At 43.9% G+C, this 19,520-nt stretch overlaps 1 protein-coding gene across 1 annotated transcript in view; it reads right to left on the minus strand.

The window, feature by feature from the left end:
• Nucleotides 1-19,520, minus strand: part of PIAS1 (protein inhibitor of activated STAT 1) — an 854,757-nt gene that overhangs the window by 244,589 nt on the left and 590,648 nt on the right. Inside the window, exon 11 of the mRNA XM_086949739.1 lies at nt 2,721-2,901. Coding sequence (XP_086805865.1) covers nt 2,721-2,901 — 181 coding nt within the window. The remainder of the gene's footprint in view (nt 1-2,720; nt 2,902-19,520) is intronic.

The following is a 19,520-nucleotide window of genomic DNA, read 5'->3' on the forward strand; positions in this document are numbered from 1 at the left end:
AACGCCCCTAAAAACAATATTTAGGGGCATCTCTGAACATAGGTCCTCCGATTCTGATGACCTATGAAGACTGAAACCCAAAGACATAGCAGCAGTGAAGACCCCAGGTCCAACTCACTTGGCCCCATTCCTACCAGCCTGCCTGCAGCTCTCAACACCCCTGCAAACAAAACTATGCCTCCAAAAAGAATCAGCGACCTCTAGATTTGGTGAGGTCTGATCCCATGCTTCAATAAATACTCAAGACTCCCGAGGACAGTTTAAGGTCCTGCAAAACCAAGAAACGCTGCTTAAGGGCTTACTTCTGCACCTACCGCCCACAGCCCATGTCCAGAGGACCCACAGGTCCTGAAGCGGCCCCAAGCAGTCCTGACCTCCAAACCATCGAGGGGTGTCGCCTCCAAGGTCCAGTGTTGACACTCTTCACGGTGACCCCGCTCAACCTCGACTTGCCCGGTAAGGAGAATCCCAAAGTCCAAAGAGACCCCTGCAACCTCCGGCCCTGTGTCTTGGTGACCAGATCCAACGGTGCCCTTACGTCACTTGGCATCTCAACTTCCTCCCCTGTATGTTGATTCCCTCAAAAAGACCTCCTGGTCTGAGCCTGCAACTGGAACAGACGATCTCCATAGGGTAACATTGGCTGCCCAATGCTGTGTGAGCACACTGCACCTGGCTGCCCCTGTGCCGATGGGGGTATGATTTTGTGTTGGCCTTCCCCCCGTACTTTAACTTCTGAAGATCACCTTCCAAGGCCCCTTTTCCGGACCGTGAGCAGCCTTCAACCAATGTGCTCCTAGTCCACATTGACTAGCATTGGCACCCCTTTCACACTGCAACTAGCCAACCTAGTGCCACTGGTGGTGCACCTTGAGTGCCAAATCGAACATTGGAGAACCTTGGTTCTACCCTCAAAAGGACCACACAAAAGTTATTTACCGGCAATTGCTAAATTAGTTTTCCCCATATGATTGTATGGTGTGTTTTTTCTCTGAATTTTGTTACCAAGTTTTGACTTGGTCTTGTATTGCAACAAAGTAACCTAGTGTCTAAAGTGGAATCATCCTGTTTACGGATGTACTCCAATGCCTACACTCTATTAGTTTGTTTTGCACTAAGTTAGAAAAGTCTCTGAAAAGTAACTAGAAAGTAATCTGAATTAGAAGTATTCTTAGTAGTTTACCACACTCTACTGCAAAGTAACTTGTATGCTTCTACAAAACCAGTACATATCATATTTTGATAAGTAATATTGTTTTGAAAGTATCACTTACCTGCTACTATGTAAATCTTGGTTCTAGTACTAAAAATAACAAAGTAACAACTTTTTATAAAAAAATGTGGCCTGTATTCAGTCTTTGAGTGTGTGACATCATTTCTTGCCCCAATGTGTACAACAAATGCTTAACACTAACCTCTGCTAAGCCTAACTGCTCAGCACAGCTACCATTAACTTGAGAGTAAGGTACAATCTGTTTTGTCCTCTGCTGTACCTCTGGGGATCCATTGGACTCTGTGCACACTATACCTTATTTGAGGATAGTATATACAGTGCCAGCTTCCTACAAACTTCAACTTGGCATTAAGATATTTTATTGGTTTTGGATTCAGAGTGGCTTCAAAGCTGGTTTGGGAATAGATTTCCACTTCAATGGAGGCTGGTCCCTCCCAAGAGGCCAACTCAGCACTGTGGGCAGCAGAGATTCAGTGGATGTCTCTTGCAGCCTTTCTGGAGCCGAAAGTAGATATCAGGGCAGACCCAAAGGTCGGTGGCTATTTGGTCAGTCTCAGGTGTGATGCCATACTCCAGTGGAAGCATTGCTCTGCCTCCTGTCGAGATGGCTTATGAGGTCTTACCCTGGAGGGCCGATTCTTGGTGTGGGTTGAGAAATTTGGGTTCTGGGTGTTGTATTTGCGCTGGATCTCTGCTTTGGCCCTCGAATGACTGGGTCCTCCTCAACGTCAGAACTGTAGGGCTTTGGGCAGGTGGAATGTTCGGAGAACTCTCCCCTTCCTGAAAGGCAGCCTCAAGATCTTCGGGTCAACAATGTCTGGCACATCACGGGTGTCCTTGTTCTGCATCCTGTAGCCTGCCCAGCGATATTCCATTGGTTATCTGATGGTTTTCAGTTTTTTAAGGCTTTGCATGCTACAAAGTGAGATTCCTTGTGGTCTTGAGTGCGGTAGAAGCTGCATACTCAATGGTGGACTTTACCACAGGAACCTTGGGTTGCACCTTGACCAAAATTGGATTGGTGTATTCTCTATATCCCTTTCCTGACAAAGTAATTCCCATACAACCCAAGTACATGAAATCTAAAAATGTTTTGGAGCAGTTTACTTCAAACCAGCGATGTCCTCAATGCTTTACAAACAAGACGGACAGATATTGTTGAATGAAGTGCTGACATGATTGACGAGCCAGAGCTAGTGCTGAAACTACCAAACTGATGGCAGAAAAAAAACAATCTGACATGTAGTCTTTGCCTTGGTGCATTGTGGGCCCAGGTAGGTAATCACGAGACAGAGGTCAAAGACTTCTTCAAATAGAAACAACTTGCAAATATCCACGACCAACACTAAATGGCAGGAGTATGTATTGTGCGCATCTCCAGCAGCACGTGCTACATACACGGCTATTTTAATTGCATCACCACCTATCCCCCTTTATGTGTACCTTGCTGGCTGTGACTTAAGCAATTCATTTCTAGCATACTCACCCTTTGTTTAGTGGAGATGAAGGAGATACAGAGGGACAGCTGCGCTTAGCAGGGGGCTCCTCTTCCTCTTCCTCAGATGAACTGTCGATTGTAAGATCAATTACTTCAACCTTTCGACTTCGTTTCTCAGACTGCTGGTGAGATGAGATCTGATGATCAAGGGACATACTCAGGCAGCCAGCTGAGGGGTAAAAAAAAAATTTATAATAATCAGGTTTGGCTGTTTCAATAGAAGGCAGCAGATATCCAAGCTAGACTTTCGACTGTATCAGCCAAAATTAAACATATTTGTACACACCTTTGGAGCTTTAGAGCAATGAATGGTGTAAGAAAATCCTAACATTTTATATGCTCAAAGAATATAGCCATGTACATCCACAGAGTACAGTCAGCAGTTCAGTCCTGCACATCAGGACAGCACCTCATTATTAGCTTAACTCACTAAAACCATGATGGTGTAAAAGCTGGGAAATTATAAACAAATTAGATGGGTTTGCCTAAATTGAGCCGCACATCCCAAAACGTTGTGCCAATTGTAATATGAACATGAGTTAGTGATGCAAATGCAACTATGGCTAGGGTGCTCGTAAGGTATAGGACACCTACCCACCAAAGTGTCATTCGGTCCCAGACTCAATATGAACCTGGGTCACACATATACAAACAGAATACCTAAGCACACCAGTATCATTATTTCCAATATTAGTAATGTAAATATTGCTTCAAACAGTCTGTAAAGTATCAGTGCCCTATGCAGTTCAGTCCGAAAAAGTCTCAAGATGAAATGAGTAAGTAATCCAAACAAATCTTCATGGGTCGAAATTTACGAAATTAATGGTTAAAACGAATCCACAACGAACACGAGTGGGCGCGATACGCTGTTCTTCTGGAAACTAAGTAGTACACCATTGGATTTATCAAGATTCGTTGGAACAATTAATTTCGTTTTTATGGATGGAACTGAACTCCAAAATGCAGTATTAGAACTTGAAAGAGAACGAATGTATCTCATATATTGGGGTTATACTTATCCCAATTTAGAGTGAAAAATAGGAGCTCATGCACGTGACATCTTATGACCGACAAGAAACTTCATTATAAATATTTGGAACATCTTCCATCCACGCATGAACAATATCGCCAAGGGACCACCTTGATTCATAGATACTTGAAGACTAAAAACAACAAGCCTTGAAAAAACCCTGTGGGCGAAACGCGCGTCGGCTGCTGTCTTCTTTTTGTGATTTGTGAAATTAAAAACAGACTTCGACCCATGAAGATTTGTTTGGATTACTCACTCATTTCATCTTGAGACTTTTTCGGACTGAACTGCATAGGGCACTGAGACTTTACATACTGTTTGAAGCAATATTTACATTACTAATATTGGAAATAATGATACTGGTGTACTTAGGTATTCTGTTTGTATATGGTGTAAAAGCTGGCTCAAGATTCTATTTTTACAAACACTTCGGAAAGCTGTCTTTAGGTTACTTACAGACCACTCCTTAATGACTGATGGATTTGTGTACAGGATACAGATTCTTTGCATGGAAAGACTACAGCGATGAAGGTGTCATCACAAATTAAGAACCACCTTAATCACATGATGATGTATGATTCAAATGATGAAGCAACAGGGGCTAACAAATTAAAACAGAAATGACCTGCAGCAGCTTCTGCATCTAAATACTGAATGTTCAACGGCTCCTTGGGTAGATGCATTTTTCCTCTTGCCATATAGAGAGTGAGGATAGTCTGTAAAGTTAGCTTTGCTGTTGAGCATGCTGTATTTGCGTGCATTTATGTCACCATCTAATGCCTGCTGGGGAGGCGGAATGGTGCATGTGAATCTGCAGCGCTATACACTACGAATAGATGCTTACAGAGTAACATACTCCATTCGTAGCATGCCTTAGCTGCAGATACATATGCTATGCATAGACTGTAAAGCCGTACTTCTATTACAGTGGCTTTAGGTATGAGATGGTGTTTTTGTTTGAAATAATGTTCGAAGGACTGTTTGTCCAACTAGAGCCGGTTGTCTGGCTTGTACATAAACACAATAGTGTTTTCGAATAGTGTGTGGGTTTATCCACGTTGCTGCTTTGAAAATGACAATGAGTGCTACATTTCCTGGAAAAGCCATTCTTGCTCCTGTTTTTCTTATTCGATGAGCCCTTGGCATGGTTGTCAATGTTCTTTTAGCTTTGGCATAGCAAATTTTCATACATTTGCCTATCCATTGTGCTATTCCCGATTATGAGATGGCATTACCGTTACTGAGAATTGAGAAAGATACGAACAGCAGTGTTTTTATGATGGTTTGGTGCGTTCCAAGATTTTACAGAAGTGCACATTTAACATCAAGTGTATGTTACGCACGTTCTGCTACACTTTCTGGTTTTGAGAAGAAACTGGTAACTATAACGTTTGATTTAAGTGGATAGGTGATATAACTTTAGGTAAGAACTTTGGGTTTGTGTGTAAAAGCACTTTATCTGGGAACACTTGAAAAGATGGTTCAACTGTGAGCATGTATTTCGCTAACCCTTTGTAGGAAGATTTATGCTACTACAAACGCCACCTTTCACGTTGAGAACTGTATTCAACAGTTATGTAGTGGTTCAAACGTTGGCCCCATTAAGTCTTGTTCACACAATGTTTAGGTTTCATGTAGGTAAAGGTGGTGTAAGAGGTGGAATGACTTTTCAATCCTTCCATGAAGACTTGGATGACAGGAATGCGAAAAAGGGATTGATGCTTCCTTTTTTTGCAGATACGCAGCAATAGCTGCTAAAAGTAGGTGTTGGAGGTATATACTAACTGTGCTTTTTTCCAATGCAACTAGTAATAAACTAGTTGTTGTTCTCTTGGAGAGGATAGATTAAGGTTTTGTGATGCACAATAGTGAAAAAAACATTTCCATTTAGCAGCATAGCATGCTCTTGTGATTAGTCTTCTGGCCTCTGAAAATCGATATGCATTCTGGAGATAGATTTAAGTATTCAAATTAGACTACGTCAGGAGCCAGATTGCAAGATTGAGCTGTTGAGTGTTTGGATGTCACACACCCGCCCCAGCTGTAAGTGAGGAGTGGGTAGCTTCTCATGAGGTACGAAGGATAGCTCTAGTAGTGTTGTGTACCATGGTTGTCAAGCCCATGTGGGAGCTACGAATATCAAGGTTCATTAAGTCTGCCTTCGTTTCCTGAACACATATGGAATGAGTGGTAACGGAGGAAAAGTTTAGACAAATATCCCTGCCCCGTTCATCCATAGTGCATTCCCCTTGAATTGAGGGTGTGGGTGTCTAGATTCGAAAATTTGGCAATTTGAGTTTGACGCTGGCGAATAAATCTATTGTTGGGGTTCCCCAACGTTGGTAGCATTGTTGTAATAATGGAGTGTGTATTTCTCACTCGTGAACTTGTTGTGTCCTGCTTAGTAAGTCTGCAATGGAGTTGTCCTGTCCTGATATAGATTGTATTAGGAGGTGGACTTGTGACTGTTGGCACATTTTCATATGGTCTGTGCTAGTTGTGACAGTTGAATGGAATGGGTCCCTCCCCGTTTCTGAATGCAATATATTGCTGTGACATGGTCTGTTCGAGAAGGACATTTTTTCCCTGTTATGTTTGGTAGGAATGCTTTGAGAGCCATGTAAATGGCTAATAGTTCCAGCATGTTGATGTAATGTCCAGTGTCCTTGAACCACGTGACCTTCGTATGAGCACCCCAACCCATGAGTGATGCATCAGTTGTGATTGTCTCTTGTGAGATTGGGTACTTGAAGGCTCTTCCTTTCAGTATATTTGAGGTGTTCCACCATTGTAGTACCTTATGGACCATGGCTGAAATTAACACTAGATCGTCCATGTTGCCCCCACATTGTGACCATTGGGATGTTAAGCACCCTTCGAGGGGTCTCCTGTGCAGTCTTGCATAAGGCACTACTGCTATGCATGAAGACATCCCTAGATGGCGCATCACTATTTTGACTGGCTGGTGACTATATGGTTGAAAAAGTTCCAGTTGGTTCTGGAGATTGAGAACCATTTGTGGTATTCTGTTCCAGATACTGAACTGAGTATCGCTACAAGAAAGTGTTGTGTTTGGAGCGGTTGGAGATGGGATTTTGTTGCACTGATTGTGAAGCCGAATTTGGGTAATAGGTTTATTGTGGTTTGAGTACCTTTGGGAAATATGGCGTTTGTTGGACCAGTGGCAGCTCCACCAAGGTGGACGAGCGTCGCAAAACTGCTTTAGCTGCAAGTTGAATGCAACAAATAAAATGATCACGTTCGTTATTATCATTTTGTTTTTTGCATTGAGTTTGCGTTGAAGCCAGTCGGGCGGAGCAGGGCTCTCCCCTCGTCACAGAGCAAGTAGTGGTGGCAGCACCTAACGTGCGCATGACGTGTTGGCTGGCTGTCTCGGGCCGACCAAAGCATCATGCACACTTTGCATGTTCTCCACGCCGGCTGTATTACAGGATGCATTACCGCCTGCCAGCCACTGTTTAAGCGTCGAACCACGGTGCGCAGACCAATCGCAACGCTGCTAAAGGCCTTAGCAGCATTGTGATTGGCCAGGGGAATCTGGAAGGCTGTGTGCTTCCTGCAGTGCAGAGAGAAGGACAGTGAAAGAAGAGGAAGCGGTCAAAAGGTACGTTTTTTTTCCTTATATAAATGGTCAGTAGCAGTTGCTACTAGGTTGGACTAGATCAGCCAATTTTCTAGATATGGAAAAACATGTATGTTTCCCTTCGTAACTTTGCTGCCACTATAGTTAGGCATTTTGTGAACACCCTTAGGGCTGGTGTCACCCCGACCCTTAGGGCTGCTGTCACCCCGAACGTTAGTACTTGGCATTCCCATAGTCTAGCCTGCTGGTGACGAGTGCATGGGTGACGGTCTTCCTGGATTCGAGGGGTCGATTTAAAGGTCTTTCAGAGTAGGTTGAAGCATGTGGAGGATACGCTATTGCTCTGTCAGTTCATGGTGAGGGAGGAGTCGAGTATGATGCAGAGGTTGCTATTGTGGTCCATGGGTGTGAGGGCTGCTGTGGGCAAGGGGCACCAGGTATCGTCAGACAATGAGGGGGTGGATCCGAATACGAGGACTTCTATTTTCTCGAAGTTGAGCTTCAGGCAGCTGCTGCTCATCCAGGTTGTGATGTCCACCATTCCTTACAGAAAGTTGTGCCTGGTGACATCCAGTTTCTTGGTGAGGGAGAGGATGTGCTGGGTGTTGTCGGCATAGGATTGTTATACTCCATATAGGTACCCTAATATAGGCTCGGTTAACATCGTAACCCATCACCTATATTCTTCCCTACATTACATACATAACGGTTCTTAGGGACTGACCTTTTACCTAGATACAACACTGCATTCATAATGTGGGATTTTCCCTGGTGAAAACCTCATACATTATGCATGAGGATTCTTGGAAGCACAGCAGGGCTAACATCTCCTGTATAATATCTATGTGCAAAGTTCATTCTAAACATCATCCTAAGTCCAACAAAGTATATACTTCACATCTTGCTAAAGTAGTGGAGAGGCGATCAGGACTTCCCGGCCGACACACTGACAAGAGACGCTCAGCTTCCTGCATGCAGACACTCCAGCATGCAGTGATCTAACATCCTTCGCGGGGTGTCCAACAAGAGACCAAGATGGGGTCCCACAGTCTCGTAATTCAGGTAATGGGGTTGACTTTATTCTAGAAGTATTCTTGGCTTAACACCTACACACACACACGCTAGGTACACTTAGGCACATCTAGTTAGGGAGGCATCGTAATACGCACATTTGTCATGTACTTTATAAACTCGTATGTATTCATGATTCTCACAAGAAGGTAGAACTCTATCATCCTTTTACTTTCATAGTGCTTCTAATCAATTAGATCTGTTACTGGCTGACGGTTGTTGCAGCTCATCTATTTTACACCAGAATAACAACTGTTCAATAAATTCTTATTGAAATCGCCCAGATTGTTTATTCTGTGTATCTCTCAGAGACAGACTAAGCAAGCACGAGTGACTAAGAGAAAGGTAGTATATTGTTTCCACGGTCCTGAGGTTGTTTGGCTACTTATTTAATGGTAGAACCTGAGTAGTTCATTCGTGCTAGTCTCAGAGACCCCTACTCTCAATTCCCCACAGATGTCTTTAGTGTGTAGGCACAAACTCCGCCACAGCTGAGTAGGGAAAATCCTATTTATTGGCTGTTGGTTAATCAAGCTTGAAGGACACATTGTTCCTAAAATTTTGCATAACACCTTATCTTAGTTGCCTTGGAAAACTCTTCTTTTTTAAAACAATGACCGAGACAGAAAATAACGTTGTGCAAGAACTAAATCTCTCAGCAGATTAGGAAGATGCAATTCACATTGCAGAAAATGTTAGGAATGCCATCACCATAAAACTAGGTGCAGGTGATTGAGGCACACGAATCGTATAGAACAGGGGTATTCTATTCATGGGTTACATTCCTGGTTGCAAATGCAGAGCGACCTCTGACCCTGTCTACAGGTTAGGTCGCCCCCACGCCGCTGCCGCCTGCTCGCCCTGGTTGCCCGCTGCCTCCTTGCCGCTCGTTTTTTCCCGCCGCTGCTCCCTGCGGCCCCGCCCCCGGCATCCCCATTCTCCACCCCGCTCCCGCAACCCAGCTGCTCCTCCCTCCCGTCAGCGCTCTTATGCAGACCACGCAGCGACCGCGCCGCTGGCGCGCCTAAGGCAAGCCCGTCTGCGCCCAGCGCCAGGACCCCTTGACCTCGACGATACCAGCCCTCACGTCGGACCTACGATGCCGCCACCCTCCACGCACTCAACGCCGGCCGGAACCCCGCCTGCTACCGAGCCACCCCAAACCGTACCCACGGACCCTTCACCTGCCAAACCTGCAAGCTCACCTGCCTCCGGACCTGCACCGCACCCGCAAGGCCAAGGACCAGCAAAAATCACCTCAAGTGCATCCTGCTCAACACCCGCTCCGTCCACAGACCCGCCACCGAACTCTGTAACCTCTTCGACACAACATCAGCAGACGTCGCCTTCATCGCAGAAACCTGAAGGAACGCCTCCTCAGCCCCCGACATGGCCATAGCCATCCCGGAAGGCTACAAGATCACCCGGAGGGATCGCATCAACCAAACCAGAGGAGACATTGCCATTGTCCACAGAAACACCATCCGCATCACGACCAACTCCGAAGACGCCCTCACCGCCGCCGAGCACCTTCACTTTCAGATACACATCGACCCCAAGACCACCCTCAGAGGCACTCTCATCTACAGACCTCCGGGACCACACACACAATTCAGCGAAGCCATCGCAGACTTCATCAGCCCGCACGCCCTCACCTCCTCAGACTACATCCTCCTAGGGGACCTCAACTTCCACCTGGAGAACAGCAATGACAGCAACACCGCCGCCCTGCTGGACAACCTCGCCAACCTCGGACTCAAGCAACTGGTGAACACCCCCACCCACTACGCCGGCCACACGCTTGACCCCGTCTTCTCCTCCAGCAAGCACATCTCCTTCAGCCACTCCACTGGACTACACTGGACTGATCACAGCTGCGTCCACTTCAACTTCAGGAGAACCACGACCCACCACCACCCGCAACAGGTTCCATGCAGGAGCTGGCGCAAGATCACTGCCGACCAGCTCACCACCTCCCTCAGCCAGAACCCTCCCACCAACACAATGGACCCCAACGAAGCAGCCCGCAACTTCACACAGTGGCTCACCAGCTGCGCCGATGACCTCGCACCCTCCCAGCAGACCCGGCAACAAGAAAGCCTCGTGGTTCACCAACGAACTCAAAACCTCCAAGAAATACTGCCGCACCCTCGAGGAAGCCTTGCGCCACAACCAGACTACAGAAAACATGACAGCCCTCAAGAATGCCACCTGCATACACCACCAGCTGATCCGCACCACCAAAAGGGCAACATTCAAAGAACGACTGGACAACACCCACAACTGCAAGGAACTCTTCAGCATCGTCAAAGAGCTCTCGAATCCCAGCGCCTGCAACAACATCACACCCTCGCAAGACCTCTGCGACTCACTTCCCTCGTTCTTCCACCGCAAAATCGCTGACATAAACAACAGCTTCGCTGCACAGACCACGCATCCAACCACCGAACCAGCGCCCCCCACCACCACCCTCTGCAACTGGACACCGGTCAGCACCCAAGACACCACCCGCATGATGAACACCATCCACTCTGGATCCCAACCGACCCCTGCCCGCACCATCAAGGCCGACTCCATCATCGAACCCCAACTCCGGGACATCAACATCTTCTTCGCCACCGCCACCTTCCCGGAGAACTGGAAACATGCTGAGCTCAGCGCCCTCCTGAAGAAACAGCCGCGGACCCCACGGACCTTAAGAACTTCCGCCCCATCTTGCTCCTCCCTTTTCCTGCCAAAGTAATCGAGAAGACCGTCAACAAACAACTCGCCGCCTACCTCGAGACTAACGGATCCCTCGACCCCTCACAGTCCGGTTTCCGAGCAAACCACAGCACCGACACCGCCCTCATCGCAGCCACCGACGACATCAGATCCCTGCTTGACAACGGGGAAACAGCTGCCCTCATGCTCCAGGATCTCTCAGCAGCGTTCGACACAGTATGCCACCGCACACTAATACAGCGCCTCAGCAACACCGGAATCCAAGGGAAGGCACTGGAGTGGATCGTCTTGTTCCTCACCGGAAGAACCCAGAGAGTCCGCCTCCCCCTATTCCGATCCGCGGCCACCGAAGTCATCTGCAGCATACCTCAAGGATCCTCGTTCAGCCCCACCCTCTTCAACGTCTACATGAGACCCCTTGCAGCCATCGTACGCCAACACAACCTCAACATCATCTCCTACGCTGGCGACACCCAGCTATTCCTCTCCCTCACCAACGCCCGTCACCACCAGAGCCAGCCTCCAGGAACAAATGAAAGACGTCGCAGAATGGATGAAGTCCAGCCGCCTGAAACTGAACTCAGACAAGACGGAAGTCCTCATCCTGGGATCATCCCCCTCCACATGGGACGTCTCCTGGTGGCCCCCTGCCCTGGGCACCGCCCCCAAGCCAACGGACCACGCACGTAACCTCGGTTTCACCCTCTACGCGGGAACCACAGCCAAACTACAGAAAAGACTCCAGCGCATACAGAACGCCTCCGCACAACTCATCCTGGACATCCCCCGCCACAACCACATCTCTGCCCAAGAGAGACCTGCACTGGCTCCCCGTCAACAAGAGAATCACGTTCAGACTCCTCACCCACGCACACAAGGCTCTCCATGACTTGGGCCCCAAGTACCTCAACAACCGCCTCTCATTCTACACACCCACCCGCCAGCTCCGCTCGACCAGGCTCGCCCTCGCCACCGTCCCATGCATTCGCAGAGCCACCGCTGGCGGAAGATCCTTCTCCTACCTGGCGGCCAAGACATGGAACTCCCTCCCCATCCACCTACGACTGACCCAGGACCATCTCTCCTTCAGGAAACAACTAAAGACCTGGCAATTCGAGCAGTAGCGGATTCCTCCCCTCCCAGCGCCTTGAGACCCTAACGGGTGAGTAGCGCGCTTTACAAATACACCTAATTGATGAAACAAAAAAAACATTTCATTACTAAACAGAAAGTGGAATGCCGGACGAATATTGACCCTATTAGGACATTCAAGTTCCACTAACTTACCAGGAAAATGTATACTTGTTTAAAGGCACCCTACCCCATACAAGAAATAAAGTAAGAAACGGTCCGCTCGGGAGAGAAGGAGCGACACAGCCAGTATTAGTGGCCTACACACTGCATCTCAACATTGAAACAATGCCAGGAAGAGACTTACACTTCACAAAGAATTGATAAAACTTCACAGGAACATGAGGACACTTATGGTCCAGCCAGCTACGGGTACAACAAACACAAATACAGTTCAAAATACAGCAACTAAAATCACACCACAAAACTTACACTCAGTAATGGGTAAAATGCACACAAAATGTAAACAAATGCCATTCTGGGTAGCTCAGAAAATACAGCTAGAAGCATTATTCCCAAATACCAGCCCTTATGAAAACACAGAATGCTAACAATCTGCTTACTCATGGGGATAACACCACAGATAGAGGATTGTACCTCCTGGGGTACAGTTTTCGCAGCCATATATACCAGGACACATGATATCCCATCATTACCAGTACTACCGGATGTATTAAGAAAAATAGAAAATGATTACAGAGCAGAACCTGCTCTGAACTTAGAGATGAAATTACTAGGTAATTATGCCCATCAGCTATAATATTAGAAAATATTAAAGGGGAAGCAACATCAGTGACAATCCATCAACGTCTAAGCGAGTTCAGTCCCTTACAACAGGAACATAAATTACCTAAAATAATTGAGTTAGGCAGACACACCTTTGAGCAGGCACCTACTTCTTCGAAGAAAAAGAGGGACAACAAAAAACAGAAGAATGAAGAAAATAGATCTCAATCCAGAGGTAGATCTCCTCCACAGGAGCCCTCTGAAAGGAGGTATAACCTTAGGAATAGGGACAATATTAGAAAACCTGATAGCTATCAGGATACTGATACACGTTCCTCTTGTTCCTTTCAGGGTTCAACGAACTAAAAATAAAAAACGGTTACAAAGATGACAGGTGCCACAATAAAACAAAAAAGTTTGGGAACAAGTAGCTCTTTTGCAGAAGGAACTACAAAAGACTCACGTGATACATACGCAGAGTCTCCAACGTGATGGCGTTCACGTTCCAGGGAATTCATTGGCTGACAAAGCCACAGCGGCGGCTGATCACTCGACTTCGGTAGTTACAAAAAAGCGTACGAAAGAACAAATAGATGGCAAAACGCTAATTGCTGTAAAAGCCTCAATGGAAGGCAATTATGCGGCGTTACCTCTAAACTATCCACTCAGTAATACATACATAATTGATTCGAACTCCGTTCCGTTTGCTCAAATCCCTGGAGTGGGGGATTGAGTAATTCCAAACACGGAGCACAGGTTTGGACTAATTTTAGCGGCACACGAAGGTCTCGCCTCTGAACACGCTGGTGTTTCCGCAACAGTATCATTATTAAAACAGAGATATTGGTGGCCACGAATGAGAAAACAGACTAGGAACTATGTTCTAGAATGTGAAATATGTCAGAAGATGAAGGTATCAACTGTGAAACGACCAGCGCAGACGCCCCTTCTAATCTCAGATAAACCATTAGCATGTGTTTACCTGGACCACTGTGGACCCTTACAAAGGGACGGTAACTATAAATATATCATGGTCGCAGTGGATTCCTGTACGAGATTCATTTGGATGTGGCCCCAGCGCTCGACTGACGCCAGAACTGTTATAAAAGATTTGTAAGTCTTTATCGGCACATACGCAATTGGCAAGCTACATTCTGACCAGGGCCCTCCGTTTATCTCCAGGGCTTACAAGGAAGCCATGGCCATCATGGGCATTGCATTGCGGTACTCTTCTCCCTTCCATCTGATGTAAATGCGCATGTGGAAAGAAAAAACCGGGACATAAAGCAATCTATAACAGCGAGGGTATTAGGTTCGGATGATGAGTGGGTCAAACATCTAACATGTGTTCAACGTAGTCTTAATAATATGCCAAGAAATTCTCGAGGAGGTGTCAGCCCGTATGAACTTTTATTTGGAACTAGAATGTTTATTCAGGACTTAGATCGTCAAACTTCAGTAGTGCAATAAAAAGCGTTTGATATCAAAGATCGTTTGGCTGCTTTACAGGACTTAAATGAAACAAGAAAAAGTCTGAGTAACGAAAAATTAAAGCCAACTACCACTGAAGAAAAACCACCTGTCCCAGCAAGACCTGTCTGGATTCCAAAGATTGGGGATCTGGTCAGAGAAAAGATCGCGGTAAAAAAGGAATTTGGGCCTTCTTACAGAAAAGCAGTACCTTTCTTAGCTGTCAGCGGAACAAGATCAGTAGTGCTACCGCCTCTTGCTGGTAAAAAGGAGAACCGAGTTGTATCAATCGACCTGGTGAAACCACAACCATGTTGCCAATAATAAGTAGTAGGCCCAGTGGACTCCCAAGAAATAGCAGAAGACCAAATCTTGCTACAATCCAAGAGGTTCAAACTGAGAGACTAATCACATTCGATAAACCATCAGGGAATAAAAAAAGGACTATGTAACAAAGCCATTGAACGTGTGCCTCTTGAGACCCAAATTGCTACAGTTCAACAAGAAACTCCAGTTTACAACAATGTAGCTTCAGACTATACAAATGTAACAAAAGACAATGCAAAGATCAATGGAAATCCGGAACCAATCCCACCAATTGACAGAACTGCATCTGGCTATTTTAACAACTTTGATGATTTTTCAGATGATCCAAGTGAACATGGAGACAAGCCAGAAACAAAAACATTCAAAGAAAAAGTAAAAGAACTCTGTCATCAACTCAAAAAAACATATCTAACTCCTCAATAGATTAAATTGTGGATTGTGTTAGGCGTACTTTTCCTCTTCCAATGGCTCATCTTGGTTTTAAGTTTGGGTAGATTTATTGATGGAAAATATAGTACAATGGACACAGCAAGTCAGAACATCAACTTGGTCCTGAAACCACACAGATCATCACACATCGAGAAAAGAGAACTGTCATCAGTGAACATCACAACCATACCTGGTGGTATAGCATGGGACAAAACCGACTATGAAATGTATGGCCAGGTTGAGGTCTTGAAATTGCCACACCAATAAAAAATTTCGTTGAGTAACTTTGTTTCACCTAGTAGATTCTCTGATGATTGGGACTTTGAAAATATTAATAATATGATGTCAGATTTAGAAATGTCAGCAAAATTTACTGCACATGATTATTTACAGGGTTCGTCGAATTATGAGGAAATGTACTGTTTTACCCACTATGGGGATCATTATCTGCATAAATTCGCAAATCCTAGAAATACTTTTGTTTATAATCAATGGGAACATTGTCCAACCCTGCCAAAAGTCAGCTCAAAGACATTTTTTGAAAAATTCCCATACTTCTTGTGGTTTAATGTCACTGATCCGGAAACATTCTATTTTAAAATGTTAAATAAGACAGGGGTGAAAAATATGTTGACAAACACTAAACTGATTTATTCAGAAAAAGTTTATGAACAAATGTCTACATTTGGTTTTGAATATTGGAAAAATAACATTGAAACAAAAACCATTTGGAGGACAAAAGAATGGCAGGTACAAGGTGTAGAAGCATTGTTCAGAGCCTGCATGATCCCAGAACAAATAATGTTCCTAAATGACAGTTCAGCAAACAACCTGTCTAGGTTTAGCCAAGATAAAGGATTTAAAAAACCCGTCTATACCAAAGCCAATACCTGATGGAAACACCACTGCAGATGAGGGATTAGACGTGGCCTATATTTTAAAACGAAACAGAACACTTCCTGATTGGAAAAAATGGTTAATCTGGCCCACAGACACTAATAACTGTCATGATAGATTCCTGAACAAAATACAGGGGTTCAAAGAAAACAGGCCAGACCCAAGATATTCCCAAAGACAACATCCAGGGATAATCACAACATACAGTGTGGGAAAGCTATGCCTCGACTGGCTACAGAAATCCACACTTCCAGAAATTAAGCAACACTTAACTTTGCTTAAAGAAGGTGCTGACTTGCAAGATTTCATACTTGGACCTTGCAAACAGCGTCAAAAACGTTTCATATACGCCGGTATATACGCAGCATACAATGAAGCTTGGAAATTAAATCAAATTGAAACTGCAGAAAAAATACGAGAAATTGATCGTATTAATTTGGAAAAAGCATTTTCTGTAGTGGACAATGGGTTAACAACTCTGTCCTCCAGAATCTATTCACTGGATAGCATTGTATCATCTGCTATTGATATAATAGAACAGGATATGGTAATGTTACAACATGGTCAGGCCCAGTTGCGTTCTATTGTACAGCTAGGCTGGACGTTACAAAACCTCCGCTCAGGTCACGTGCCTTGGCGTCTAATCAACATAACAGTTAAGGAAAGGTACCAGCAAGGCATTTATTTTGAGAAACAAAGTTTTACAGTGTGATAGGGTCTGCCATACTAAGACTTATCAACTGAAAAAATCAGTCACTGTTATGATTACTAATATTCGTTTAGGACCTCATAAAAAGCTACCACACTAGCCCCGAGGAAATAAAACAATTTAAAAATAGCAATTCTGTTCAACAAATGAAATTAAGAGAATAATGAGAAGCAAAACATGAAAAATGTTTTTCAAAGAAACTTATTATTTATATCTTCAAAACAAATTCAAACTTTACAAGGGTTCATAATCAATCCATCAATACATAAGAAAATCAATCCAGTCTGTAAATTAAATAGAAAATAGACTCCTTTTAGAGATGAACAGAAAGTCAGATGCAGGGTGTAGACATGGACTGGTGTGTCGACGTTTCGGTCTAAAACGTTTTTATCCAAAGACAATCATCAGGACGGAAAATTTAATGCAGTACGGATGACCCCTATAAAATAATATAATCATGAAATTAACAAACATTCTTTCTGAGGGTTGCTTACATATAGTCACTGAATCTATACAATGTATTATGTACATCTTTTTAATCTATTTACATTTCAAAGAGTATATGTACAAATTGTAACTTCACAGACTAGTCAGTGTGGTGACAGAGTGCTGGCTTACAAAATTATATTTTAAAATTAAATCTAAGAGACTGCTCAAAATAGATACAGTTAATAACTTATAAAACACAGAACGCACTATGTATGTTCAGAAGTGCAGTTCAGCGTGTGAATTCATACCCTGTGGGAGACGAATATAAAGAGAATTTTCACTTCTTTATTCTAATACATGATGCTGATTTTTTAATTTCTCTCTACGACTCAAAGAATTGTTTTTACCTCAGGGATTTAACAACGTATCCCTTTATTTGCATTCCAGGTGGTGATCCAGATACCCAAATTTTATTCTTTGTTTCAAGGTCCAGATATGCTGAAATACATAATATATATTTTTGTAACACCGGACTTTTCTATGATAATATATATAATCGCTTCGTTTAAACCTATAGTTATGTTGTTTATCAAAAGGTTGCTGAGCGAGTATACAACATAATTCTGCCCTCTGGTCTAGAGCAGGTCTTAGTATTTTTTAGATAAAGAATCGGAATATTCTATATAGTTCCTTGTAACCTGAATTTATCAGAGTCATTTGTGAACTTAGAGCATACCTAGGCTTATGTTTGTCTAAATACAGACATTTTATGTCCACAGGGTTAATGTTGTAGTGCTTTGACGCCATCCTCGTTTAATAACAGCTTCTTTGGCATGTTAGGTTGAGGTCCTAAGTATTACGTCTGGTAGCTGTCTATATAGTAGAAGGACTAAAGTCACATTGCCAGAATGTTAAAGTGACTTATGGGCGCGGCACGTATGAGAAAATAACGCGTTTGGGGAAGCCCACATTATGCTAAATAATTACCGTCAGGGAATGCCAGAGTGTATACGGCTTCGTGAGTGACACATGCAAACAATATTTTAAGATATTAAGAAAGCGGTTCTAGCGTTTTAGATAAACGCCACCTATATGGCGTGGCCCTACTTATTTCTGCATGTTACTACTGTCTACTTACTTCTCAGTCGACGGAAAGCGGACGCACAGGCTCATCAGTACCGGGTCAAAGGTGATCAGAGGATTGGGCCAATCAGATCGTATTTATACTTCCCTCACGTCGAACGTGATAGTCACATGTGCTGCTTGTGACTGATCTTATTTTTTATGGTATGAGGCGGCGGCCATCTTAGAATATCTACATAAGTGTGTATTTAAGATTAGAACACACACATAATGTTTCTCTTGGTGTCAACGAGGACCCAATATCACCTGATTGTTAGTCAACGTTTCTGTCCTTAGTTACTGAAGTTATTTAATCAATATTAAGGCACGATGTTGGACGTTGTTACGAGCTCGATACAGAATTCATGATTCATGAAGGCTACAGGATTAGATTCATGGTTCATATTGAATCAATGTTCGAAATATCGAATTAGTGTGTTAGATACATTTTTACCGGACTTGCCAACAGAAAGGACTTGCTAGTAGCCTATTGTTTCTGTGATGTACATGAATTTAACATTCAGTTGACTAAATTATATGCATACCGGCCATATATACAGTGTAATGACAACTACAGAAACTTGTATGACATACATTATTGGGAAACTGGTGCAGTTACATAGCGCGCACATTCTTATAATTTACCTAGATTTTATGTATAAGACTTTCAGGTATGTACATTCCACTAAGAAGTTTACATTCTCCAGATTACAAACTTCTGTACTGATATTATAACAATTTTTTGTTATATACATTTCACTCTGAGGTTTTACATAATATAGATCTTAGATACGACCTGTCGCAGTTGTATTTGCGTGCACATTCTCAAGGTTAACCTAAAATTCATGTTGTGCTGTAGTGTATGAAACTCAGTTATGTGCCTATCTGGAATAAGCAATCTCAAGTTATGCAGGCCAATGTATGCCATTCAGTCGAAGAATTCAGCCCATTTCTAACACTATTGGCAAGCTCAATCCATTGATTTTCTTTTAGTGTCAGGAGTTTGTCTACATTTGGTTGTCTAATAGTTGGTTTGATGACATCTATAACCCACCATTTTATGTCTTTTTCATTATGGTTTAGGTGAAGAAAATGTTCCACAAGGGGGGCATTTTCTGT

This window comes from Lissotriton vulgaris, unplaced genomic scaffold, assembly GCF_964263255.1.
Source record: "Lissotriton vulgaris unplaced genomic scaffold, aLisVul1.2 SCAFFOLD_550, whole genome shotgun sequence".
Lineage (NCBI taxonomy): Eukaryota > Metazoa > Chordata > Amphibia > Caudata > Salamandridae > Lissotriton > Lissotriton vulgaris.